At 48.7% G+C, this 27,240-nt stretch overlaps 1 protein-coding gene across 6 annotated transcripts; it reads right to left on the bottom strand.

Moving 5' to 3' along the window:
• Positions 1-266: 266 nt before the first annotated feature.
• On the bottom strand, positions 267-26,940 carry LOC121580593 (nucleolar transcription factor 1-A). Of its 6 annotated transcripts, none has more exons than XM_041895555.2 (20): positions 26,921-26,940; positions 23,395-23,501; positions 22,891-23,072; positions 22,597-22,680; positions 22,178-22,333; positions 21,979-22,043; positions 21,659-21,779; positions 21,387-21,497; positions 20,820-20,941; positions 20,306-20,447; positions 19,935-19,976; positions 19,495-19,632; positions 14,309-14,470; positions 13,835-13,963; positions 8,267-8,352; positions 7,639-7,828; positions 7,302-7,349; positions 6,631-6,771; positions 4,310-4,408; positions 267-838 (listed from the first exon to the last, which is right to left on the bottom strand). In XM_041895555.2, exons 2-20 carry the CDS (start codon positions 23,453-23,455, stop codon positions 752-754), a joined length of 2,166 nt encoding a protein of 721 aa, XP_041751489.1. In that variant the 5' UTR covers positions 23,456-23,501; positions 26,921-26,940; the 3' UTR covers positions 267-751. The 6 variants fall into 6 exon arrangements, with proteins under 6 accessions (XP_041751489.1, XP_041751491.1, XP_041751492.1 ...); XM_041895557.2 differs by lacking the exon at positions 26,921-26,940 and adding an exon at positions 26,158-26,522 and having other exon boundaries at positions 19,519-19,632; XM_041895558.2 differs by lacking the exon at positions 26,921-26,940 and adding an exon at positions 26,158-26,517 and having other exon boundaries at positions 6,697-6,771.
• Between the last annotated feature and the right edge of the window lie 300 nt (positions 26,941-27,240).

Below are 27,240 nucleotides of genomic sequence, written 5' to 3'. Positions count from 1 at the left end.
AGTGTTTTCTAAATAGTTGTCAAACGTAAGTAAGCAAAATACATACAGGTATCCAACAATTGTATTGGGGAACCGACTACAGCCAAGGTTAGTGGAGAAAAAAGTGTCTGTATTCTGAGTGGATCAAAACTTCTTAGGTCTAAGCTCTGGCTAAAAGTAGTGCCCTAGATAGAATAGGCTGCCATATTGCTACACCATAAGTGACAGGGCTGAGCATACCTCTCTTACATTCACAAATCAATGAATGATTGAAATCACACGAAGAATACAAGAGAAAAAAAGTGCATTTTATTGAGGGTTTGACCAGATGTTAATGGAGGGAAAGCAGCAACAGTCCTCCCTCTGAATGGACTGTCAGAGACCCAAGGACAAAAAACGGCAAGCCCCTCATCTGCTTAAGTTTAAAATTTCCTTCTCAAAGTTTAAAAAAAATAATGAAAACGTTGCAACAAGTTCATAACACCTATATAAAGGAGAAAAAAAAAAAGATATGCGTTGAACACGTAACAAAGCCCCTGTAAAAGAGAGAACTCATCCCGTTTGAATAAAAGTCATCCAGGTCAACAACTGGAGGGGGAGCATGTCTTCTCCATTCCTCTTGGTTATTTATTCTCTCTGTCTCTCATTTCTTCTTGTGAGAAATAAGTGGGAGGAGCCAACGTGCAAGCGTTTTGATGACGCTGCCATGACTGCTCCTGACTCGCGAGGAGGCGTGTCCCGCACAGACCCTCTTCTTTTGTGGGGGGGGTGGCTAGTCTGTGTCCGAGTCACTGCTGTCCTCTGAGGAAGAGCTGCTGGAGCCTTCGGATTGGTCGTCGTCATCATGGTCATCGTCATTCTAGAGGACAGAGACAGTAGAACAGCTGGGTCATTCTAGAGGACAGAGACAGTAGAACAGCTGGGTCATTCTAGAGGACAGAGACAGTAGAACAGCTGGGTCATTCTAGAGGATAGAGACAGTAGAACAGCTGGGTCATTCTAGAGGACAGAGACCGTAGAACAGCTGGGTCATTCTAGAGGACAGTAGAACAGCTGGGCTGGGTCATTCTAGAGGACAGAGACCGTAGAACAGCTGGGTCATTCTAGAGGACAGAGACAGTAGAACAGCTGGGTCATTCTAGAGGATAGAGACAGTAGAACAGCTGGGTCATTCTAGAGGACAGAGACAGTAGAACAGCTGGGTCATTCTAGAGGACAGAGACAGTAGAACAGCTGGGTCATTCTAGAGGACAGAGACAGTAGAACAGCTGGGTCATTCTAGAGGACAGAGACAGTAGAACAGCTGGGTCATTCTAGAGGACAGAGACAGTAGAACAGCTGGGTCATTCTAGAGGACAGAGACAGAACAACAGCTGGGTCATTCTAGAGGACAGAGACAGAACAACAGCTGGGTCATTCTAGAGGACAGAGACAGAACAACAGCTGGGTCATTCTAGAGGACAGAGACAGAACAGCTGGGTCATTCTAGAGGAGAGACAGACAGAACAGCTGGGTCATTCTAGAGGAGAGACAGACAGAACAGCTGGGTCATTCTAGAGGACAGAGACAGAACAGCTGGGTCATTCTAGAGGAGAGACAGTAAAACAGCTGGGTCATTCTAGAGGACAGAGACAGTAGAACAGCTGGGTCATTCTAGAGGACAGAGACAGTAGAACAGCTGGGTCATTCTAGAGGACAGAGACAGAACAGCTGGGTCATTCTAGAGGACAGAGACAGAACAACAGCTGGGTCATTCTAGAGGACAGAGACAGAACAACAGCTGGGTCATTCTAGAGGACAGAGACAGAACAACAGCTGGGTCATTCTAGAGGAGAGACAGACAGAACAGCTGGGTCATTCTAGAGGAGAGACAGACAGAACAGCTGGGTCATTCTAGAGGAGAGACAGACAGAACAGCTGGGTCATTCTAGAGGACAGAGACAGAACAGCTGGGTCATTCTAGAGGAGAGACAGTAGAACAGCTGGGTCATTCTAGAGGACAGAGACAGTAGAACAGCTGGGTCATTCTAGAGGACAGAGACAGAACAACAGCTGGGTCATTCTAGAGGACAGAGACAGAACAGCTGGGTCATTCTAGAGGACAGAGACAGTAGAACAGCTGGGTCATTCTAGAGGACAGAGACAGTAGAACAGCTGGGTCATTCTAGAGGACAGAGACAGAACAACAGCTGGGTCATTCTAGAGGACAGAGACAGAACAACAGCTGGGTCATTCTAGAGGACAGAGACAGAACAACAGCTGGGTCATTCTAGAGGACAGAGACAGAACAGCTGGGTCATTCTAGAGGAGAGACAGACAGAACAGCTGGGTCATTCTAGAGGAGAGACAGACAGAACAGCTGGGTCATTCTAGAGGAGAGACAGACAGAACAGCTGGGTCATTCTAGAGGACAGAGACAGAACAGCTGGGTCATTCTAGAGGAGAGACAGTAAAACAGCTGGGTCATTCTAGAGGACAGAGACAGTAGAACAGCTGGGTCATTCTAGAGGACAGAGACAGTAGAACAGCTGGGTCATTCTAGAGGACAGAGACAGAACAGCTGGGTCATTCTAGAGGACAGAGACAGAACAACAGCTGGGTCATTCTAGAGGACAGAGACAGAACAACAGCTGGGTCATTCTAGAGGACAGAGACAGAACAACAGCTGGGTCATTCTAGAGGAGAGACAGACAGAACAGCTGGGTCATTCTAGAGGAGAGACAGACAGAACAGCTGGGTCATTCTAGAGGAGAGACAGACAGAACAGCTGGGTCATTCTAGAGGACAGAGACAGAACAGCTGGGTCATTCTAGAGGAGAGACAGTAGAACAGCTGGGTCATTCTAGAGGACAGAGACAGTAGAACAGCTGGGTCATTCTAGAGGACAGAGACAGAACAACAGCTGGGTCATTCTAGAGGACAGAGACAGAACAGCTGGGTCATTCTAGAGGACAGAGACAGTAGAACAGCTGGGTCATTCTAGAGGACAGAGACAGTAGAACAGCTGGGTCATTCTAGAGGACAGAGACAGAACAACAGCTGGGTCATTCTAGAGGACAGAGACAGAACAACAGCTGGGTCATTCTAGAGGACAGAGACAGAACAACAGCTGGGTCATTCTAGAGGACAGAGACAGAACAGCTGGGTCATTCTAGAGGAGAGACAGACAGAACAGCTGGGTCATTCTAGAGGAGAGACAGACAGAACAGCTGGGTCATTCTAGAGGACAGAGACAGAACAGCTGGGTCATTCTAGAGGAGAGACAGTAAAACAGCTGGGTCATTCTAGAGGACAGAGACAGTAGAACAGCTGGGTCATTCTAGAGGACAGAGACAGTAGAACAGCTGGGTCATTCTAGAGGACAGAGACAGAACAGCTGGGTCATTCTAGAGGACAGAGACAGAACAACAGCTGGGTCATTCTAGAGGACAGAGACAGAACAACAGCTGGGTCATTCTAGAGGACAGAGACAGAACAACAGCTGGGTCATTCTAGAGGAGAGACAGACAGAACAGCTGGGTCATTCTAGAGGAGAGACAGACAGAACAGCTGGGTCATTCTAGAGGAGAGAGACAGAACAGCTGGGTCATTCTAGAGGACAGAGACAGTACAGCTGGGTCATTCTAGAGGAGAGACAGTAAAACAGCTGGGTCATTCTAGAGGACAGAGACAGTAGAACAGCTGGGTCATTCTAGAGGACAGAGACAGTAGAACAGCTGGGTCATTCTAGAGGACAGAGACAGAACAACAGCTGGGTCATTCTAGAGGACAGAGACAGAACAACAGCTGGGTCATTCTAGAGGACAGAGACAGAACAACAGCTGGGTCATTCTAGAGGACAGAGACAGAACAACAGCTGGGTCATTCTAGAGGAGAGACAGACAGAACAGCTGGGTCATTCTAGAGGAGAGACAGACAGAACAGCTGGGTCATTCTAGAGGACAGAGACAGAACAGCTGGGTCATTCTAGAGGAGAGACAGTAGAACAGCTGGGTCATTCTAGAGGACAGAGACAGTAGAACAGCTGGGTCATTCTAGAGGACAGAGACAGTAGAACAGCTGGGTCATTCTAGAGGACAGAGACAGTAGAACAGCTGGGTCATTCTAGAGGACAGAGACCGTAGAACAGCTGGGTCAAATACATTGTCATACTAGTGCAGCTTTTGATTTGGTTTGCCCTATACAATGGAACCAATCGAATAGTTTGATCAGATGACTCAAAATGAACACTGAGGTAAAGTAAGCTCACCTCAAATACTTTTGAATAATGTATTTGACCCAAGTCTGCACAAAAACATAGTGCTGATGACCCCTGGCTTGGAAAACTCACATCATCATCTTCGCTGTCGGAGCTGCCGGATGATTCTTCGTCGTCATCGGAGTCTGACGAGTCCGTCTTGTCATCGTCGTCTGAGTCGGACGTATCCTGCTGTAGAGCACAGGGTCACGCCTCTACTGCAAACTCACCCGTTTACAGAATGTTCACACACACGTGCACTGCACACACACTTACAGTGCATTCGGAAAGTATTCAGACCCCTTCCCCTTTTCCACATTTTGTTACATTACAGCCTTATTCTAAAATGGATTAAATAAAAATCCTCAAGCAACACAATACCCCATATTGACAAAGCAAAAACAGGTTTTTAGAAATGTTTGCAAATGTATTAAATATAAAAAAACATACCTTCTTTACATAAGTATTCAGACCCTTTGCTATGAGATTCGAAATTGAGCTCAGGTGCATCCTGTTTCAATTCATCATACTTTGGAGTCCACCTGTGGTAAATTCAATTGATTGGACATGATTTGGAAAGGCACACATATCTATACAAGGTCCCACAGTTGACAGCGCATGTCAGAGCAAACACCAAGCCATGAGGTCAAAGGAATTGTCCGTAGAGCTCCGAAACAGGATTGTGTCAAGGCACAGATCTAGTGAAGGGTACCAAAATTGTTTTGCAGCATTGAACGTCCCTCAGAACACAGTGGCCTCAATCATTCTTAAATTGAAGAAGTTTGGAACCACCAAGACTCTTCCTATCGGGGGAGAAGGGCTTTAGTCGGTCACTCTGACAGAGCTCCAGAGTTCCTCTGTGGAGAATCTTCCAGAAGGACAACCATCTCTGCAGCACTCCACCAATCAGGCCTTTACGGTAGAGTGGCCAGAGGAAGCCACTCAGTAAAAGGCACATGACAGCCTGCTTGGAGTTTGCCAAAAGGCACCTAAAGACTCTCAGACCATGAGAAACAAGATTCTCTGGTCTGATGAAACCGAGATTGAACTCTTTGGCCTGAATACCAAGCGTCACGTCTGGAGGAAACTTGCCACCATCCCTGCGGTGAAGCATGGTGGTGGCAGCATCATGCTGTGGGGATGTTTTTCAGCGGCAAGGACTGGGAGACTAGTCAGGATTGAGTGAAAGATGAACGGAGCCATTATAGAGGGTAAATGTCATTTTCTGATTTTTTTTAAATAAATTTGCACACAAAAAATAAACTTGCCTTGTCATTATGGGGTATTGTGTGTAGATTGATGATGGGGGGGGGGAATTAAATCAATTTTAGTATAAGGCTGTAACGTAACAATGTGGAAAAAGTAAATGGGGTCGGAATATTTTCCGAATGCACTGTATAACCAGGGGTTGGAACCAAAATAATTTTCCAATCTGAACATAACCATTATTGTTTTCATTCCGTTCCACTGTTCCAACCAGCAAAAGAAAGTTCTGAACCGGTTCGAACCCCCCAAAAAAGTATGGCTTCATATCGTTCCTTTCTGTTCCTTTTTAAAACTCCTGAAAAATAATAACTTATTATTATTAATGTATATAGTTGTACATTTCAAATCAACATTAAATTATAGAGCTGCTTGCTGTGGAGCGGGTAAGTGATTTAATCGGTATAGGAAAGTCGGTAAATCTTATTTTGCCGTAACAGCATGGTTTAATCATAATGAAAGACAAAACACTGTGCTGCCCTGAAGCTCTGGGCATCTTGTCATGACTGAATTAGGCCCACAGAATTATACCTACGGAGAAGCGGCTTCTATGGAGGAACTGTTAATGTCTTTCAACTTCCAAGTTGGTTTAACGTTGGACCAGAGCAAACGTTAGCTAGCTAGCCAACAAGCTTGGGTGTGCAGAGCAGCACTAGAATTAACAACACGTCTTACCTTACTGTTGTTAATAATTCCAATGTGAAACGTGATAACTATAGTATCCTTAACTAGCATTGAAAAAGTAAATCCATTCTTCTCCCGGAACATAAAAGAACGGTATTAACCGGTTCCCATACTTTTTAAAATAACGGTTCTGTTCCGGAACAGTATAGATCATTTTTCATTTTCGGTTCGTGTTCTGTTCCTCAAATAATTTCATATTTTCCTTGAACAGGTTCCAACCCTTGCTTACAACAGCACATGGAATACACAATTACAGGACACACACATATGATAGGATAACACAACCACCCGGACATAACAGGTTAAAACACATAAGCACGTTAGACAAAGTAAAACTAAAAAAATGGCAAGAGAGCACACATGCACATGCCACCACTTCAAAATCAGAGTGTGTGTGGATTGTGAGTGTGTGTCTCAGTCTGTGTGTGTGAGAGAGGGAAGCAGTCCGGCGAGAGCGGCGCGGTTACCTTGGCCCGGTACGCCATGGCCCGCTTGCCCCCCCCGACCCCTGCTGCTGTGGCTCTGGCACCTACCGCCTTCCCCTTCACTGCAGTCACACGAACCTTGGCCCCCGGGCCCCCCCGCACCTTGGTGGTGCTCCGCCGTTTCTGCATTTGATGGTGGTGGGGTGGTGGGGGCAAGATGGAGAGGGAAAGAGAATGGGGGGGATAATGGGGATAGAAAGATGGAGGGGGGGAGGAGGAGGGGTAAGAGCAGCACACAAATAACTTTCAAGCTCAAAGCATTGATGATTAGTAGCTAGATGCAAATATCATTATGTTCTTTTGCCATTTACATGCAGTTATGCTAGATGCCCGCTTGCGAATACAGATAGTCACTATGGCCGTCACATCAGGCTACAAAGACACAATAAGGCTATAATAACATTTACTCATCTAAATCAAATGTATTTGGTGTCAGGTGTTAAGAACTCCAGCTACAGAGAAAAGAGTAGCTATAGCCATGGAATATGAAGAACGAGGAATTAAAACAAATATAGCATTAGTGTGAAGGGTTACAGCAGGAGTTGGACCGGTTATAGCATGAATGTGGGTGTTTTGGGCATTGTATATGAAGTGCGGTGTTGAGTCGGGGTCAATAACATAACAACATCTGTATTTGACAGCGTGAAACTCACCGTGGTGGAGAACTCTTTATAAACTGCTCGCTCCTGGGGAGAGAGAGACTGAAGGGGACGACAGACAGAAAGAGTGAGGGGGAAGAAATGACAAAACACTGATTTCTTCCAAAAGGTGCTGTCGCTAACATTGCATCTATCATTTCAACTATTTATTGATTTTTTTAGGAATACAATGCATAGGTTCCGAGTACGCGCCTTGTACCAATGTATTCTTCTGTGATGCATTTGATATTTTAAACGCTTATTTGATTATTTTGAGGCAAGGCGACCTTGGGTATCCACAGTTCAGAAAAGTACCTAAGAAATAAATAATTATTTGACCTATGACCCTTACCTTGACCCAGGCCTCCAGCTCGGCCTTGTACTCGATCTGCTGTTCTTCCACCAGCTTCTTGTACTTGTCCTTGTGGCTCTGGCTGAGCTTGTGCCAGCGCTTGCCGATCTCCACCATCCGCTCCTTCAGGCTGAAGTGGTTCAGCTCGCCGTTGGTCAGCAGCTCCTGGGAGAACATCTGGTAGCCACTCCTGCAGAGAGAGAGAGAGGAGACAGGAAGCAGGTTTAATTATACCCACATAGCAGTCAATCGAAACTACAGTCCATGAGCAAACTAATGGCATAGCCCCATCTATATAAATGTATACATTCATACTAGCAACAATTAGCAACACAAAGCAGAAGTACGTAAATAGCCTAGGATCTTCTAGGCTTAACGTGTCCGATTTAAGGTGGTGATCAAAGACATGACAAATGAGTAAAACAATGATGGTGACATTTGGGGGAAAGCGGAGGACATTTGGGGGAAAGCGGAGGACATTTGGGGGAAAGCGGAGGACATTTGGGGGAAAGGAGAGACGTAGAAAATGGGATGGAGCAAAGTGAAAAGATAAATAAAAAAAGAATATGGGCCAGGATAAAAGCCAAGACACCATGTGACAAACAGACGTCAATATGTAGTCACTCACACTGGTGGCTTTCTGGGCTCCCCTTCAAACTTGGGTTTCCTCTGGCCTGCTCCTGACTGGGCTGTTCTCATCTCCAACAATTCCCTCTGCAGGACAAGCACAGTCCACCACACACACACACACACATTACAACGCATCAGACGTACTGTACATGTCAAATACTTTCAAAGGATTCCATTGCAATCGGGCAAATGAAATCAAGTTACGCTCGAGTATTTGGAAGTATTTGCCATATTTGACCCAGTAAATATGGGTAATGGTACGGCTCATCAAAACAAAGGGACAGTTGAATGGATCATCATAATAAATACACATGACATATTTCAACAGTGACATCCAGCGAAAAAACACACTACATGACCAAAAGGTATGTGGACACCTGCTCGTCGAACATCTCATTCCAACATCATGGGCATTAATATGAAGTTGGTCCCACCTTTGCTGCTACAACAGCCTCCACTCTTCCAGGAAGGCTTTCCACTAGATGTTGAAACATTGCTGCCGGGACTTGCTTCCATTCAGCCACAAGAGCATTAGTGAGGTCGGGCACTGATGTTGGGCGATTAGGCCTGGCTCGCAGTCAGCGTTCCAATTCATCCCAAAGGTGTTCGATGGGGTTGAGGTCAGGGCTCTGTGCAGGCCAGTCAAGTTCTTCCACACCGATCTCGACAAACCATTTCTGTATGGACCTCGCTTTGTGCACAGGGGACATTGTCATGCTGAAACAGGAAAGGGCCTTCCCCAAACTGTTGCCAAAAAGTTGGATGCACAGAATCGGGAAGGGACCTAGCTCGAACCATGAAAAACAGCCCCAGACTAACGTTGCTTCCAGAGGCAGTTTGGAACTCGGTAGTGAGTGTTGCAATCAAGGACAGATGATTTTTTACGCGCTACAGCACTCGGCGGTCCCGTTCTGTGAGCTTGTGTGGCCTACCACTTTGCAGCTGAGCCATTGTTGCTCCTAGACGTTTCCACAATAACAGCACTTACAGTTGACCGGGGCAGCTCTAGCAGGGCAGAAATTTGACGAACTGACTTGTTGGAAAGGTGGCATCCTATGATGGTGCCACGCTGAAAGTCACTGAGCTCTTCAGTAAGGCCATTCTACTGCCAATGCATGGCAGTGTGCTCGATTTTATACACCTGTCAGCAACAGGTGTGGCTGAAATAGCCGAATCCACTAATTTGAAGGGGTGTCCACATACTTTTGTATATATAGTGTATGATTCAAATGTCAAGACGCTGGTACAATGGCAGAAAGCAGAAGAAACAAAGAACAGAGATCACACAAACGCATCCAGGCGAGGTGGAGCCACCAACTCCACTCTGGCTTGGAGGAGGGTGGGGGAGGCTTGGAGGAGGGTGGGGGGAGGCTTGGAGGAGGGTGGGGGGGAGGCTTGGAGGAGGGTGGGGGGAGGCTTGGAGGAGGGTGGGGGGGCTTGGAGGAGGGTGGGGGGGCTTGGAGGAGGGTGGGGGGGGAGGCTTGGAGGAGGGTGGGGGGAGGCTTGGAGGAGGGTGGGGGGGAGGCTTGGAGGAGGGTGGGGGCGGGAGGCTTGGAGGAGGGTGGGGGGAGGCTTGGAGGAGGGTGGGGGGCTTGGAGGAGGGTGGGGGGGCTTGGAGGAGGGTGGGGGGAGGCTTGGAGGAGGGTGGGGGGAGGCTTGGAGGAGGGGGGAGGCTTGGAGGAGGGTGGGGGGCGGGAGGCTTGGAGGAGGGTGGGGCGGGGAGGCTTGGAGGAGGGTGGGGGGGCTTGGAGGAGGGTGGGGCGGGGAGGCTTGGAGGAGGGTGGGGGGCGGGGAGGCTTGGAGGAGGGTGGGGGGGAGGCTTGGAGGAGGGTGGGGGGAGGCTTGGAGGAGGGTGGGGGGCTTGGAGGAGGGTGGGGGGGAGGCTTGGAGGAGGGTGGGGGGAGGCTTGGAGGAGGGTGGGGCGGGGAGGCTTGGAGGAGGGTGGGGGGCTTGGAGGAGGGTGGGGGGGCTTGGAGGAGGGTGGGGGCGGCGAGGCTTGGAGGAGGGTGGGGGGAGGCTTGGAGGAGGGTGGGGGAGGCTTGGAGGAGGGTGGGGGGAGGCTTGGAGGAGGGTGGGGGGCTTGGAGGAGGGTGGGGGGCGGGAGGCTTGGAGGAGGGTGGGGGGAGGCTTGGGGGAGGCTGGGGGGGGAGGCTTGGAGGAGGGTGGGGCGGGAGGCTTGGAGGAGGGTGGGGGGGCTTGGAGGAGGGTGGGGGGCTTGGAGGAGGGTGGGGGGCGGGAGGCTTGGAGGAGGGTGGGGGGAGGCTTGGAGGAGGGTGGGGGAGGCTTGGAGGAGGGTGGGGGGGCTTGGAGGAGGGTGGGGGGCTAGGCTTGGAGGAGGGTGGGGGGCGAGGCTTGGAGGAGGGTGGGGGGGGGGCTTGGAGGAGGGTGGGGGGGCTTGGAGGAGGGTGGGGGGGGAGGCTTGGAGGAGGGTGGGGGGAGGCTTGGAGGAGGGTGGGGGGAGGCTTGGAGGAGGGTGGGGGAGGCTTGGAGGAGGGTGGGGGGAGGCTTGGAGGAGGGTGGGGGGGGGGAGGCTTGGAGGAGGGTGGGGGAGGGGGGGAGGCTTGGAGGAGGGTGGGGGGAGGCTTGGAGGAGGGTGGGGGGAGGCTTGGAGGAGGGTGGGGGGGGAGGCTTGGAGGAGGGTGGGGGGAGGCTTGGAGGAGGGTGGGGGAGGCTTGGAGGAGGGTGGGGGGAGGCTTGGAGGAGGGTGGGGGGAGGCTTGGAGGAGGGTGGGGGGGGGAGGCTTGGAGGAGGGTGGGGGGGGCTTGGAGGAGGGTGGGGGGGAGGCTTGGAGGAGGGTGGGGGAGGCTTGGAGGAGGGTGGGGGGAGGCTTGGAGGAGGGTGGGGGGGGAGGCTTGGAGGAGGGTGGGGGGAGGCTTGGAGGAGGGTGGGGGGAGGCTTGGAGGAGGGTGGGGGGAGGCTTGGAGGAAGGGGGGGGAGGCTTGGAGGAGGGTGGGGGGGGCTTGGAGGAGGGTGGGGGGGGGGAGGCTTGGAGGAGGGTGGGGGGAGGCTTGGAGGAGGGTGGGGGGGAGGCTTGGAGGAGGGTGGGGGGGAGGCTTGGAGGAGGGTGGGGGGAGGCTTGGAGGAGGGTGGGGGGAGGCTTGGAGGAGGGTGGGGGGGCGGGGGGAGGCTTGGAGGAGGGTGGGGGAGGCTTGGAGGAGGGTGGGGGGGGGGCTTGGAGGAGGGTGGGGGGAGGCTTGGAGGAGGGTGGGGGGAGGCTTGGAGGAGGGTGGGGGGGAGGCTTGGAGGAGGGTGGGGGGGAGGCTTGGAGGAGGGTGGGGGGGGGCTTGGAGGAGGGTGGGGGGAGGCTTGGAGGAGGGTGGGGGGAGGCTTGGAGGAGGGTGGGGGGCGGAGGAGGGTGGGGGGAGGCTTGGAGGAGGGTGGGGGGGAGGCTTGGAGGAGGGTGGGGGGGAGGCTTGGAGGAGGGTGGGGGGGGGACTTGGAGGAGGGTGGGGGGAGGCTTGGAGGAGGGTGGGGGGGGAGGCTTGGAGGAGGGTGGGGGAGGCTTGGAGGAGGGTGGGGGGGGAGGCTTGGAGGAGGGTGGGGGGGGAGGCTTGGAGGAGGGTGGGGGAGGCTTGGAGGAGGGTGGGGGGGGAGGCTTGGAGGAGGGTGGGGGGGGCTTGGAGGAGGGTGGGGGGGGCTTGGAGGAGGGTGGGGGCGGGAGGCTTGGAGGAGGGTGGGGGGAGGCTTGGAGGAGGGTGGGGAGGCTTGGAGGAGGGTGGGGGGAGGCTTGGAGGAGGGTGGGGGGAGGCTTGGAGGAGGGTGGGGGGGAGGCTTGGAGGAGGACTGGGGGGTGGGGGGAGGCTTGGAGGAGGGTGGGGGGAGGCTTGGAGGAGGGTGGGGGGGGCTTGGAGGAGGGTGGGGGAGGCTTGGAGGAGGGTGGGGGAGGCTTGGAGGAGGGTGGGGGGAGGCTTGGAGGAGGGTGGGGGGAGGCTTGGAGGAGGGTGGGGGAGGCTTGGAGGAGGGTGGGGGGGGAGGCTTGGAGGAGGGTGGGGGGAGGCTTGGAGGAGGGTGGGGGGAGGCTTGGAGGAGGGTGGGGGGGGCTTGGAGGAGGGTGGGGGGGGGGAGGCTTGGAGGAGGGTGGGGGGAGGCTTGGAGGAGGGTGGGGGGAGGCTTGGAGGAGGGTGGGGGGAGGCTTGGAGGAGGGTGGGGGGGAGGCTTGGAGGAGGGTGGGGAGGCTTGGAGGAGGGTGGGGGGGCTTGGAGAGGCTTGGAGGAGGGTGGGGGGGCTTGGAGGAGGAGGGTGGGGGGAGGCTTGGAGGAGGGTGGGGGGGAGGCTTGGAGGAGGGTGGGGGGGCTTGGAGGAGGGTGGGGGGAGGCTTGGAGGAGGGTGGGGGGTGGAGGAGGGTGGGGGAGGCTTGGAGGAGGGTGGGGGGGAGGCTTGGAGGAGGGTGGGGGGACTTGGAGGAGGGTGGGGGGGGGAGGCTTGGAGGAGGGTGGGGGGAGGCTTGGAGGAGGGTGGGGGGGAGGCTTGGAGGAGGGGTGGGGGAGGCTTGGAGGAGGGTGGGGGGGGCTTGGAGGAGGGTGGGGGAGGCTTGGAGGAGGGTGGGGGGGCTTGGAGGAGGTGGGGCGGGGGAGGCTTGGAGGAGGGTGGGGGGAGGCTTGGAGGAGGGTGGGGGGGAGGCTTGGAGGAGGGTGGGGGGAGGCTTGGAGGAGGGTGGGGCGGGAGGCTTGGAGGAGGGTGGGGGGCTTGGAGGAGGGTGGGGGGGCGGGGAGGCTTGGAGGAGGGTGAGGGGGCTTGGAGGAGGGTGGGGGCGGGGAGGCTTGGAGGAGGGTTGGAGTGGGGAGGTTGGAGGAGGGTGGGGGGCGGGGAGGCTTGGAGGAGGGTGGGGCGGGGAGGCTTGGAGGAGGGTGGGGGGAGGCTTGGAGGGGGTGGGGGGGGAGGCTTGGAGGAGGGTGGGGGCGGGGAGGCTTGGAGGAGGGTGGGGGGAGGCTTGGAGGAGGGTGGGGGAGGCTTGGAGGAGGGTGGGGGGGCTTGGAGGAGGGTGAGGGGGGCTTGGAGGAGGGTGGGGGGGCTTGGAGGAGGGTGAGGGGGGGCTTGGAGGAGGGTGGGGGGGCTTGGAGGAGGGTGAGGGGGGCTTGGAGGAGGGTGAGGGGGGGCTTGGAGGAGGGTGAGGGGGCTTGGAGGAGGGTGAGGGGGGGCTTGGAGGAGGGTGGGGGGCTTGGAGGAGGGTGGGGGGAGCTTGGAGGAGGGGTGGGGGGAGCTTGGAGGAGGGTGGGGGGAGCTTATTTTTTTATTTATTTTTTGGTCATTTAGCAGACGCTCTTATCCAGAGCGACTTACAGGAGCAATTAGGGTTAAGTGCCTTGCTCAAGGGCACATCGACAGATTTTTCACCTAGTCGGCTCGGGGATTAGAACCAGCGACCTTTCGGTTACTGGCACAACGCTCTTAACCACTAAGCTACCTGCCGCCCTAGCTTGGAGGGTGGGGAGCTTGGAGGGTGGGGGGCGGGGAGCTTGGAGGGCGGGGGGCGGGGAGGGGGAGCAGCAGAAGGAGGGCGACCAACATTTTGACATTTCTTCAGCACAACTGGAGAAGACAGCGGTCAAAACGTCTGGTCACTGACCACGGGCCGGTACTGAACCTCGTATCGCTTCTGGTCTTCAGCCGCCTTCTTGATCCACGGAATCTTCTCCTTCTTCTCCATGGCCTTCCAGGCCGACTCCATGGCACTCTGGGCCTTCTTACGGTCACTCTGTAACCAGAAGACATGGAACACATACGGTTTTTCTCTTCACCTTAGGACGCTACGGATTAAAAGCGCATTCCTAGATGCTGTACAGCAGGGGACTTCAACTGGTGGTCTGCGTGCCACAACTGGCCCACGAGCCAATTTGATTTGTCCCGCCACAGTATACAGTGCTTGTAAAAAAATATATATGGTTTTGTTGGGTTGTTGGTGGAAAATAACTACTTCAATCTAAATGTGAAACACTAAAACCAGACAGAAAACTATAAAAATGAATATGGCCCTATATTAAAGATAAAATCATAATAATCTACGGCTGTTTTGCAGACACAAAATGTCACTCTTTCTCACCCTGTACTTGGCCAGGTAGTCTCCCATGACGCCCTGTTGCCACATCTCCTCGGCAGTCTTGGGTGTTTCGGGGAGTTTGGTCCTCTTCTTGCCGTCGCGCTTCTCTTTCGCCGTCAGGCCGGAGTGCACCCAGTGCTCCAGCTCAGCTTCGCGACAGCGCTCCTGAATGAATCCGATACAGAGACAGACCTGGTATCAATACATTGTGTACCTAGTATACCTTTAAATGTAAAATCTTGACAGGTGACACAGCTAAAACATCCCCATGACCCAACATATGTAGCCTCCTGTAGCTCAGTTGGTAGAGCACGGCGCTTGCAACGCCAGGGTTGTGGGTTCGATTCCCACGGGGGGCCAGTATGAAAAATGTATGCACTCACTAACTGTAAGTCGCTCTGGATAAGAGCGTCTGCTAAATGACTGAAATGTAAATGTAATATGAAATAGTTAGTAAACCTTCCCAGTGACTGACCAGGTGACAAACGTTCACTGTAAGACATAGGTTACAGTGAAGGTGGGCTAACAGTAGGGCTGTTACGGTGACCGCATTTACACCGGCGGTCCCCAGTCATGACAGCAGTCAAATTCCACGTGACCGTTTAGTCCCGGTAACTCGACTTCTCCAAGCTCTGATGCTGCTGATGGTCATTAGTAGTCTACCAAACTTGCTAACTGCCTGGTACTCAGCACTCTATTGTCCCTCTAATCACTCTGACATCAATGCAAATGTAATCGAAAATCAAATCAAAACACTTAATGAGAGCCCATGAGCTCATGTTGCACAACATTTCTATAGGCTACGCAATTGCATGAGAAAACAGAGTTTTGATGGCCTCTGTTAAAAAGAGGAGTACCCCATCAGCTTTCTACAGTTGAAGTCGGAAGTTTACATACAGTGGGGGAAAAAAGTATTTAGTCAGCCACCAATTGTGCAAGTTCTTCCACTTAAAAAGATGAGGCCTGTAATTTTCATCATAGGTAAACGTCAACTATGCTGACAAATTGAGGAAAAAAAATCCAGAAAATCACATTGTAGGATTTTTAATGAATTTATTTGCAAATTATGGTGGAAAATAAGTATTTGGTCACCTACAAACAAGCAAGATTTCTGGCTCTCACAGACCTGTAACTTCTTCTTTAAGAGGCTCCTCTGTCCTCCACTCGTTACCTGTATTAATGGCACCTGTTTGAACTTGTTATCAGTATAAAAGACACCTGTCCACAACCTCAAACAGTCACACTCCAAACTCCACTATGGCCAAGACCAAAGAGCTGTCAAAGGACACCAGAAACAAAATTGTAGACCTGCACCAGGCTGGGAAGACTGAATCTGCAATAGGTAAGCAGCTTGGTTTGAAGAAATCAACTGTGGGAGCAATTATTAGGAAATGGAAGACATACAAGACCACTGATAATCTCCCTCGATCTGGGGCTCCACGCAAGATCTCACCCCGTGGGTCAAAATGATCACAAGAACGGTGAGCAAAAATCCCAGAACCACACGGGGGGACCTAGTGAATGACCTGCAGAGAGCTGAGACCAAAGTAACAAAGCCTACCATCAGTAACACACTACGCCGCCAGGGACTCAAATCCTGCAGTACCAGACGTGTCCCCCTGCTTAAGCCAGTACATGTCCAGGCCCGTCTGAAGTTTGCTAGAGTGCATTTGGGTGATCCAGAAGAGGATTGGGAGAATGTCATAAGGTCAGATGAAACCAAAATAGAACTTTTTGGTAAAAACTCAACTCGTCGTGTTTGGAGGACAAAGAATGCTGAGTTGCATCCAAAGAACACCATACCTACTGTGAAGCATGGGGGTGGAAACATCATGCTTTGGGGGCTGTTTTTTCTGCAAAGGGACCAGGACGACTGATCCGTGTAAAGGAAAGAATGAATGGGGCCATGTATCGTGAGATTTTGAGTGAAAACCTCCTTCCATCAGCAAGGCATTGAAGATGAAACGTGGCTGGGTCTTTCAGCATGACAATGATCCCAAACACACCGCCCGGGCAACGAAGGAGTGGCTTCGTAAGAAGCATTTCAAGGTCCTGGAGTGGCCTAGCCAGTCTCCAGATCTCAACCCCATAGAAAATCTTTGGAGGGAGTTGAAAGTCTGTGTTGCCCAGCGACAGCCCCAAAACATCACTGCTCTAGAGGAGATCTGCATGGAGGAATGGGCCAAAATACCAGCAACAGTGTGTGAAAACCTTGTGAAGACTTACAGAAAACGTTTGACCTGTGTCATTGCCAACAAAGGGTATATAACAAAGTATTGAGAAACTTTTGTTATTGACCAAATACTTATTTTCCACCATAATTTGCAAATAAAAATCCTACAATGTGATTTTCTGGAATTTTTTTCTCATTTTGTCTGTCATAGTTGACGTGTACCTATGATGAAAATTACAGGCCTCTCATCTTTTTAAGTGGGAGAACTTGCACAATTGGTGGCTGACTAAATACCTTTTTCCCCCACTGTACCTAATATTAAGCACATTGTTTCACTTTACAACAGGCTGGCATGAAAATTAACCACGGGAAAAGTGTCCTCCATTCGCTATTTAAGTGCATAGATGACATGTATTATTTTCTCCTGCCCCTGTTCTGAGACAGGTGCATGATAATGGTCCATTCTAAATAAAAACGAATTAACATACATATATTATTTAGTATATGTAAAGACAAGATTAAATTAAGAATAGTCTGATGGGTGACAATATTATTGCTTGTGAACGATGTATTATTGCTTGTGAACTATGTATTATTGCTTGTGAACGATGTATTATTGCTTGTGAACGATGTATTATTGCTTGTGAACGATGTATTATTGCTTGTGAACGATGTATTATTGCTTGTGAACGATGTATTATTGCTTGTGAATGATGTATTATTGCTTGTGAATGATGTATTATTGCTTGTGAATGATGTATTATTGCTTGTGAATGATGTATTATTGCTTGTGAATGATGCCCAGTGTGTGAAGGCAAGAAACAGCGCATTCCTTTTTTTGCAACTTTTTCAAATCATAGTCTCACACCTCGCGTCACCTAGCCCACCTCGCGTCGCCTAGCCCACCTCGCGTCGCCTAGCCCACCTCGCGTCGCCTAGCCCATAGGCCTATTTGTTTTGAAAAGGTTTGTATCACAACTAAAGTGGCCAAATAACTTCTTAAAATTAAGCACATTAATCCGCTTTACAACCGGTGTAGAGCCTAACTGGCATACATAGGAGGCGTGTGAGTTTCAAGTTTGGGGAAGAGAATTTTCTTCTAATTGGCATATTATAATTTTCACCATAAAAATGCACCTTTATAATAAAGCAATGGAACATTCCCGCTTATAGCCTACTGCCATGTGCGCATTGCTGCGCTTATAATGTGAAGAAATAGCCTAATAGTTTATCAACATTAAACGTTCTGATCTGTTGTGTAAGACTCATTGCTTTTAAAAGGTTTTTGATGCTAGTGGTTGTATTAATTTGGGATCTATCGCATCCCACAACTGTCCCAGACTATGTTTGGAGTATTTCTTTTTTGCACAGAAGGACAAGTTGACCAATAGAGTAGGTCAACTTTTGTACTATGGGGGATAGTAGATTGACATAGGCTAGTGCTTTTGCTGTTCGTTAGGCCTACTCATCTTGTTGACTGATGAAAAGTAAGTGTGGACAGTTCTTCTAACATCTTCAATATGCTCCTCGGAATTCGATAAGAAGGATGGGCTCAGTTGCGTCCCCGATGTGTCCGTCTTCACTTGTAGCCTACTTCAGAGCTGAGATGACCGTGAGAAGGACCCGATCACGTGACGGTCATTGGCTAATAAGAATTCAGATATCTGAGAGAGCCATGTGAGTGAGAGGTGCTTTATAAGGGAAATATATTAATTATATTCAGCCCAAGGGCACAACGGCCACTTTGGCCGCAAAAGGCATGAATTTATTTTAGGGGCCATTACGGCCAGACAAGGGGGATGCCGCCGGGAAATCCGAGGCATTATCAAGTGCTTGTGAAATTTTGAATGAGAGACTGATGAAATGTGTCAAATCAAAACATATAGCCCAACGTTTGTATCACAACTAAAGTTGCACAAATAACTCTAAATTAAGTATATAGGAGGACCTGCTTCTTTATTAACCGCTCAACACAGAATAGCCACGTGCACACTCCCTTGGAAATCGTTTGGAGTAAAATATAGTTTCTACTTTATTCTGCTATGATCAATTGTATTCTTCATACTATAAAATAATGCCACGGAATTCTAAGCAAATCTTGTCTGCTAAATTAACTAGTGTAGCCCACAGCCATGTGGCATAGCCAGATCAGGACCTAACATAAGAACAACGCAGAGTACGCTATTCTGTTCTTCTGAAGTTGACTACAATTTTCTTCATATCATGCTTCTTTAGCCCTGTCTAAAATAAATACTGGATTTATTGTGATGGTGTAGGCTATATTAAATGTATTTATTAGACTTTTTAAAATGTAGATGTTCCAAAGGTCTGCATCAGTGGCTTGTAGGCTATGCATGGAAGCCATGAGATGCTAAATGTGTTTATGTTAATAAACGGTCAATTACCGTGAGACCGGCAGTTATTTGCTTGACAATCACCGGCTGACAAAATGTCATGACCGCCACAGCCCTACTTAACAGAAAGCCTACCTTCACTGTAACCTAACAGAAAGCCATAGCCTACCTTCACTGTAACCTAACAAAGCCATAGCCTACCTTCACTGTAACCTAACAAAGCCATAGCCTACCTTCACTGTAACCTAACAGAAAGCCATAGCCTACCTTCACTGTAACCTAACAAAGCCATAGCCTACCTTCACTGTAACCTAACAGAAAGCCTACCTTCACTGTAACCTAACGGAAAGCCATAGCCTACCTTCACTGTAACCTAACAAAGCCATAGCCTACCTTCACTGTAACCTAACAGAAAGCCATAGCCTACCTTCACTGTAACCTAACAGAAAGCCTACCTTCACTGTAACCTAACAGAAAGCCTACCTTCACTGTAACCTAACGGAAAGCCTACCTTCACTGTAACCTAACAAAGCCATAGCCTACCTTCACTGTAACCTAACAAAGCCATAGCCTACCTTCACTGTAACCTAACAAAGCTATAGCCCAGCTTCACTGTAACCTAACAGAAAGCCCACCTTGTGGCTGAATAGGTGGTGACATACCTGTTGTAGTTTTGTGAGACCCACCTTGGCGGAGGGGGACTTGGCTCTGTGAGGGCTGCCAACACCCCCCATGCCCAGCCGCGAGCCCCCCAGCTTTTCCTCCGTCATCACGCGGTCCCTCTCCTCCTCCGGGAGACTCTGGGGAAACAGAACCGACATGGAGGCCTGTCATAGACTTCCACTTCTAAAACTCAGGCCAGCCAAGAGTGTGTAGTGCAGGGTTCTTCAATTCCGGTCCTGGAGGGACGAAACTTCTGTTTTTTATTTCTACCTGGTAGTTAATTGCATTCACCTGGTGTCCCAGGTCTGAATTAGCCCCTGATTAGAAGGAGAGGATGAAAAACAGAGGTGTTTCGGCCCTCCAGGACCAGAATTGAAGAACCCTGGTGTAGTGTGATATGTAAAGTACTATAGATATGGATATATTCAGTTCTACTTACCTCTAGAAACCTCTGTAGGTCAATTTCGTACTGCTTCTTTTTCTGTTGCCAGACACACCAGCACCGGGGAGAAAGAGCATTGATCCGATTTGTGAATGACAACAATACATAAACTTTGTCATCATGGTTCACCAAACCGAAACCCTTTTCAAACCTTCACAATACATATTCGGCTAAAAACAGGTATTTCACTGTATTTTCAGCAAAGTTCCCCAGATGCAGCATGACATGGCAGCAAAAACAAACAATTGCAACCAATAGAGGCCAAAATAATGAAAGCAGCTGTTAAGAAGGCAGAGCTACGAAATTAAATAGAAAATACTGGAGATTCATTGCATCTCCCCCCTTGAACGGAGCTGAACAAGACTGACCTGCTCGCAGCGTTTCTGAAACATGTCCTTCTCCTTCTGCGTCATCATCTTCCACTGCTTACTGCACAGCACCATACGCTCCGTACTGGGAACATCCTTCATGTTCACCATCAGCTCAGCGCAGTATAGGGAGTAACCATTCCTGAAGACCAAAAAGCCAAGCTACCTAGTTCAGCGCCATAGAATTCGACGAGGACAAAGGTCTTTAAACTCCACGGGTGTTTTCACAGAGAAACCAAGAGCTACTGTTTACATAAGGATCCCCAATACATAATCTCTGAAAAAAATGCCTGAGGGCAAAAATCCCTTTTGTTCTTTTCAGTACTGCCAAGCGATTGTGCCCGAGTCTGGTTGCGCTGCTGATACTAGATCACGTCCTGGCGATGGGGGTTTGCTACCCCCTACTCCACATTCTGCTACCCCCTACTCCACATTCTGCTACCCCCTACTCCACTTGTCCAATATTCTTTCAATAAAATAATAAAATAATGTGACTCCGATCAAGCGAACTTACGGCGGTGGTTTGGTTGGCCTGCCGTCGAACTTGTCCTTGAGCTGCCGCTCAGCTTTGGTGAGGACGGACTTGACGTGCTCTTCAGCGTCTGGATGGGCCTCTTGGTAGACTCTCATACAACCCTGTAGATAACCATGGATTCAAACTTTTCGGTTGACAAATATTTGAGACAATTTCTCCTCATCAAGCCTTAAAAAAAACAAAAAAAAACAACGCTGAAATTGTCATTGATTGTGCAAAAAAGGGGATGAAATACTATTTATTTCGAATGTAAGGCTGCGTTTACACAGGCAGACCAATTCTGATCTACTTTCCAATAATTGGTCCTTTGACCAATCACATTAGATCTTTTCACCTCAGATATTTTTCAGAGCTGATCTGATTGGTCAAAAGACCAATTAGTGAAACGTGTAAACGCAGCCTTACTCTCTAGGCAGTGTATATCACATACGAAGTGGCAAATTTGCTGGTTTCCTCTACCAGGAAAAAAACAGTAGAGGATTACGAAGTTGTGTCTTGAGGCGCTATCCTGTGGCGCCTCAAGGCCCTTCACATCTAACCTCTTACCGCATAGTCTTTCTGCAGCTCCAGGGCCTTGCTGATCCATTTGAGTCTCTTCTTGTCTGAGAGCTGGGACCACTGTCTCCTCAGAGCCTCCTTCAGCTCCTTCTGGCTCACCTGGTAACCCCAGAGAAAGGAATGGCATTCGTCATTCACCACAAATAATTACAAAAAAGGGACATTTTCTTGTGAGGGTAAGTTCAAGGAAGCGCAACAGTTTCATTCCGTGAAATCCCAGACTTAGCTGGGCGGATTTCCCCCTGCGCACACACTCTCACATCGGGGTGGAGCTTCACGTAGGTCTTCTTCTCATGGTTGTACCACAGCTGCTGGGGCGTCTTGGGCTTCTCAGGAAGGTCCGACTTCTTTCTCTCCTCTATCAACTCCGGGTAGTCCTCTCTGGGGAACAAGACCAAAGACGTTAAGGCGGCTGTATATGGGTGGTATACCCTTTCAACCAGCAGATAGAGGACAGTGATCACCTGGTTTCTTTTCAAGGAAAATCTGCCCGTTTTGGAAAGCGTTGCTTATTATTCCGCCCAGGAAGCTAATTTGGCCACTGAAGGCTGACTTCAACGATACAGAAAATGCCACTCACTTGAATCGGGCCATATTCTTCTCAAAGGACTCCTTCTCTCGCTGAAACTCTGTGATGTACTTTTGCTGTGGGTAACAGAGAATAACCCTCACTCAATTAGTTGTTTTCTATACAGTGATGCCATGTATAGATTTGGGATCTGCCTTGAATTAAATAAAATATTATCCCAAAAGGTATAATGAAAGGACTTGACCATCACCTTTTTCTTGTCTGGGAGCTCCTTGTATTTCTTGGACAGAATCTTGGTGAGGTCAAGGTTGCTCATCTCCGGGTGGATCTTGGCATACTTGGCTCGCTTCTCCATGAAGAACCGGAAATACGGCGTAAGGGGTTTCTTTGGGAAGTCTGGGTGTGTCTAAAAGGATGGAAAACAGAACAATGGTCATTCATATGGTAGAAGATGTGAGATTGACAAGTATAACCCTAGTATTTTGAATCAAATCAAATGTTATTGGCCACATGCGCCGAATACAACAGGTGCAGACATTACAGCGAAATGCTTACTTACAACCCTTAACCAACAGTGCATTTATTTTTTAATAAAAAAGTTAAATAAAACAACAAAAAAGTGTTGAGAAAAAAAAGAGCAGAAGTACAAGGTAAAACCTGATTGCTTACCTTCAATTTCTTCCCTCTGTAAGGGTTCTTCACAAACTCAATGGCATCAACTATGAGCTCGGTCATAGTCCTAAACTTCCGCACCTGAACACATAGTATCAATTGGATTAAGGCCTAACCTGAAATTATGTTGTAAACATATTTTTTTCATGGTGCCGTGTTTCATTTCACAACGGTACGATTTTTCCAGTAGAAAAAGAGACATTACAGATATTGCTTTCTGTAATTTCTGTGACACTTCCCTGCACAAATTCTAAACATTAAATCGATGTTCTGCTGTTGTGATTGGCTAACCTCAGTGGACACCTTCGCCCACTTCTGTTTGCACATGTCGCCGGTGAAGCCTCCAAAGCACACCTTCTCCCAGTCAAAGTGGGACTCGGTGGTCTTGTATTTCATGGCATCACTATCAGGCAACAGGCTCCGAATTCTCTCCAAAAGAGTGAGGCAATCCTCCTTACTCCATGCATCCACAACTGGAACGTAGACAATCACACAACCACACACATCCATCAAGCAACATCAACGAGCAGGTGTGTTTCGCTTGTTTTGACTGGCCTTTTATTAGACACAATAAACCTCAAGTTGACCCCAGAATAGATAAACAACCGTCAGACAAATCCAAGTAAATGTCAAATACACAGTGATCTTTCAAAAATCAACCAGAATTCAACACATCCGTTATCCTGACTGTGAGAAACCTGAGACTACCACTAAACAACTTTCCAGGCAAGATTATAAAAGGAAATCATACACTTACATCCCATGATGAAGGGTGGTTTTAGTTATGTACCTTACCTGGTTCTGTTTTTATCCGGATGGTCTGGGAGGCAGAGGACACACTGCTGCTGCCGTTCATGGTTCAGCGTCTGTGGGCAGCTCAACTGACCTGGCTTCTAGAGATTCTGGAACCACAAATGCATCACATATTTAGGGTCCTGTCTGTCACAACTTTAGAAAAATTACCATTATAGACAAATTAACTATGGCTAAAAGTGGAAATATGCACAGAGAGAACTGTCCAAAAAAAACTCACCAATTCCAATATGCATAAAGATATGTATCTACACGAGAATGTATCTCTCAAGTTCAAGAACTGACTCATGACGTTCCATTCAGGTGTTCTAATGTAATTCTATGGTTCCATCCACGACTAAATTAGTTACAAAATATTGATATGGAGAAGGTGCACGTCTTGACAATTATTCAGCTGATGAAGCACCTTTATGCACAAGGTCAAACGTATTTACTACAAGTAGGGTAACCAATAGGCAATGCACAAAGAAGATTTCAAAAGCTACACTTGACACAAAATAGGGACACGTATTTCTGATACCGCAAAAGTCGGTCATGCGGATGCTCCGCCCAAGTCTACACTACTATCCATCCTTTCCCATATGAGGGAACATCGTGTACTTCTGAAAAGAGTGGCACACAATACGATTCACGGAGAGGACCGATGAATTTATTGTTTCATGGTGTTGTTTTTCAATGGCAGCCGAATGGATACATCTTATTAATTCGTCTGGAGATTGCGGCTTTTCGGAACGTTATTTATCAAAGCGCTCAGCCAAGCGCAGCTGACCTTTCACTGTGGTGGATAGCTTACGGATGTGATGGCGCGGTGAGAGCAAGTTTTTGCTTGTCAACTGAGCAATTGATAAAATGCTGCAGTTTAAAATAAGCGTTTAAATACTCTAGAACAGAGTATCTTTAAAAATGAGTTAGTGCTGAGCCCAGCAATCCAAACACGGGCGTTTCCAAATTCGAAGCCTCGGTCTCGACTCCGGACGTGAGATGCAAGTGCTGTGTGCCTGCCCACATCCTCGCCTGTCACCCGGTACGACAGGAGAGCGTTAAGGCGCTTATTATAGCCTAGGCCTATAGGCTACATATAGTGTATGCTAATATAGTCCAAATGAGCGCTATATGCAACCGTTCTTTATTAATTTGTGCCGTATGTTTTGAAAATGAATAAGATAATGCAGAATTTTCGACAAACGCACGGTCTCTCTGCGGTCGTACCAAAAGGGATGCAAAGGGGCCATGCAGTCATCTCGAGGCGCATAGTTCCGCCGCCACCGTTGGCCTTTTCAGCTTATTTTCCATCAGGCCTATACCCCTGACCCGCATAGCCTAGATAGGCTAATTAACCGCGACTGTGTCGGTCGATAGATATTGCACCAGGCAACTTTTTTCCCCACCAGGCATAGCACAATGATTAGCCTACATGATAGACCTAAAATCACCAACATTCAACATTTTAATATTTGTTTTATCAGGTTTGAGTGCATATTTGAAAAACAAATAGGCCTAATGAGTGTCAATATTGGGGCCCACTCGGCCGCAAAACTTCACCAGGTACCGGCCAAAACACCACTCCTGCCGCTGAACCGCTCTCAAGCCGCTGACAGTTGAGCATTATCCAAATAGTCTTAGCCTAAGCTACAGAAATGCATCCACAACTGTCTCAAAAAACAAATGTAGCCTACGTAATTTTTTTAAAAATCAAGATATTTTCCCTTTCCCACATGGGGTGATATGAAACCCCTTAAGATAGTCTAGGCTGGATAATAGGCTTGTCTTGATAGCCTGGGATGGAGGGAGCGTTCTAGAGAAGTGAATATAATGCTGGAACAGCTTGAACATTCCGTGGCGGAGGGCTGAATCAAACTGCCAGAAAGTGCGCGCCTACCCCCGCCCGCTTCCCCCAAGCCGTGGCGCAGCTGTGCACCCGACCGAGGCTTCGCTTTCTCGGTGAAGTGTCATCGTGACCCGCTCACAAGGTCAAACTTCGGGAAAACAACAGATACTGCAAACTTAAAAGAAAATAGGCCTACATTGCACAAAAATAAAATAAAAAATACATTGTCGCATCCATCTATACATCTACCGATAACAATCCTGGGAATATTGTGCTGCCTAAAACTATGAAAACATAAAATGTTACACTCATCAGACTGCCTTCACATATTTCGAGGGGCCGTGGCATTACTATTTTAATGTCTTTCTATTTTGAATCAAGGCTACAGCCTTCTAAGTTTGTCTTGGGAACACCGACCGTTCTTTGCTTGCTACCCCAGTAATGGCGCCCTTATTCAGGCAGGAGTCAAAACGCAGCTTCCGCTGGCATGAAAAAAAAACATGCTACCAAACCAATTTTTGGAAGACATTATCTATATTTTACACGAAGTAAATTGACAAGAAAACCACTGTCGACTCAATTTCTTATTAGCAGACTGGATGTGTGTTTGTAGCATAGCCTAATTTTGTAGCATAGCCTAATTCGTCAATTTGTGAAAAGTCGTTTTAATGTTAAAATTAGGAGGAGATTGCACTTAACTTTCACTGGGGTTCTATAACAATCAAAAGCAGTAAGTGCAAAGTTCAGAAATGCATATAAAGCTAGAACTTGCTGAAAAACAGAAACGCGAGCGGACGCATCTGCTTGCTCTCGCCCCAAAGCTCTCACTGCAGAGCCGCCATGAGTGTTACAAAGACTCGGGGAGACACGACTTGAAAATCGCTTATAACGTCGTCAAAACACAACTTTTCACTCACCTTTCGTGGCAGTAAGAAACCAGCGTTGTTACTACAAATCAAGGTAATCGTGTTAATTATTTTAGGGCTGTTTAAGTGTCGTTTTTTCAGCCGTAAACCCCGGGGAGTCAGGTCGGAACGGATCCGACAAAAGGAGCGTCTGGTTCGGTATGAAACTCCGCCCAGCGCCGCAGGGGGAGGAACTCCAAGTAAAAACATGCGAGAAAGACGGGAGACAAAGGCGGAGGCTGAAACTAAAAACATACGGCAGTATTTCATAAGAAATAGCTAGATCGTGATGCTGTAATTTATCTTTAATGAATAGCGCATTTAGTTTACAGATTTTATCAATGTAATATCATTTGGATATTTGTAGACAATTCATGACTGTCTTTCATTCTTATAGAGATGATCAAAAGTGTCTTCTTATATACTCAATTCTAGCTAGACATTTATCCACCACCTCCTTCATTTTAGCAGTGTCCATGAAATGCTAAACCGATCAGCCTACCCTACCCTATCCTAGGCGCCCACACGTTTCCGGGAATTACAGGGACTCAGAACGAGCTACAGTGGGATTTGAGAGATCCTGGGATGGACAATTCCTAGTTTCATCCCGGGCTCGGAATCGAAAGGCATGGGGAAATAAATTAAATGTTCAAGTAGTCTAGCCTTACTGTAGCACTAGCAAGCAATATATTTGCGTACAGGTGTCCTGCAAATATCCAAACTCGTTTGCTAATGCCTATCCACAATCTGAAATTACAATAGGCTGCGGACATACTTCACTTTCCCCTCAGTCCCCCTTTCATGTGGGCTAACAACACAGCCGTCACGCACATTTACAGCCGTGGAATTAAGTGAAACTGGCCAATAGACGGGGAAAGGAGGAGACCGCCCTTCACTGCTTCTTCTTCTTCTTCTTCTTCTTCTTCAGTGGTGTTGATTGGCGGTTGGCATCCAAGGTTATGGTGCATTACCGCCACCTACTGTACTGGAGTGTGGGCCAGAGACCGGGAGAAACTACCTGCCAGCCCCGTTGTTCTTCAAAAAGATGATAAAATATTTGAGACTATATCTAATGACGTTCTTCTCAATAGACCC

This window comes from Coregonus clupeaformis, chromosome 14, assembly GCF_020615455.1.
Source record: "Coregonus clupeaformis isolate EN_2021a chromosome 14, ASM2061545v1, whole genome shotgun sequence".
Classification (NCBI taxonomy): domain Eukaryota; kingdom Metazoa; phylum Chordata; class Actinopteri; order Salmoniformes; family Salmonidae; genus Coregonus; species Coregonus clupeaformis.
The sequence above is the reverse complement of the archived record's forward strand: the minus strand, read 5'-3'. Positions and strand labels throughout refer to the sequence as shown.

What these genes read in the sequence shown, in the direction of transcription:
- LOC121580593 (XM_041895555.2), bottom strand. Translation starts at nt 23,455, where the DNA reads ATGAACGGCAGCAGCAGTGTGTCCTCTGCCTCCCAGACCATCCGGATA. An exon ending in AGGCCAACCAAACCACCGCC is followed by an intron (nt 20,448 to 20,819) that starts GTAAGTTCGCTT and finishes TTTGGTCTTCAG; the next exon opens with GAATGGTTACTCCCTATACT. An exon ending in CCGACAGCGAAGATGATGAT is followed by an intron (nt 839 to 4,309) that starts GTGAGTTTTCCA and finishes TCTGTCCTCTAG; the next exon opens with AATGACGATGACCATGATGA.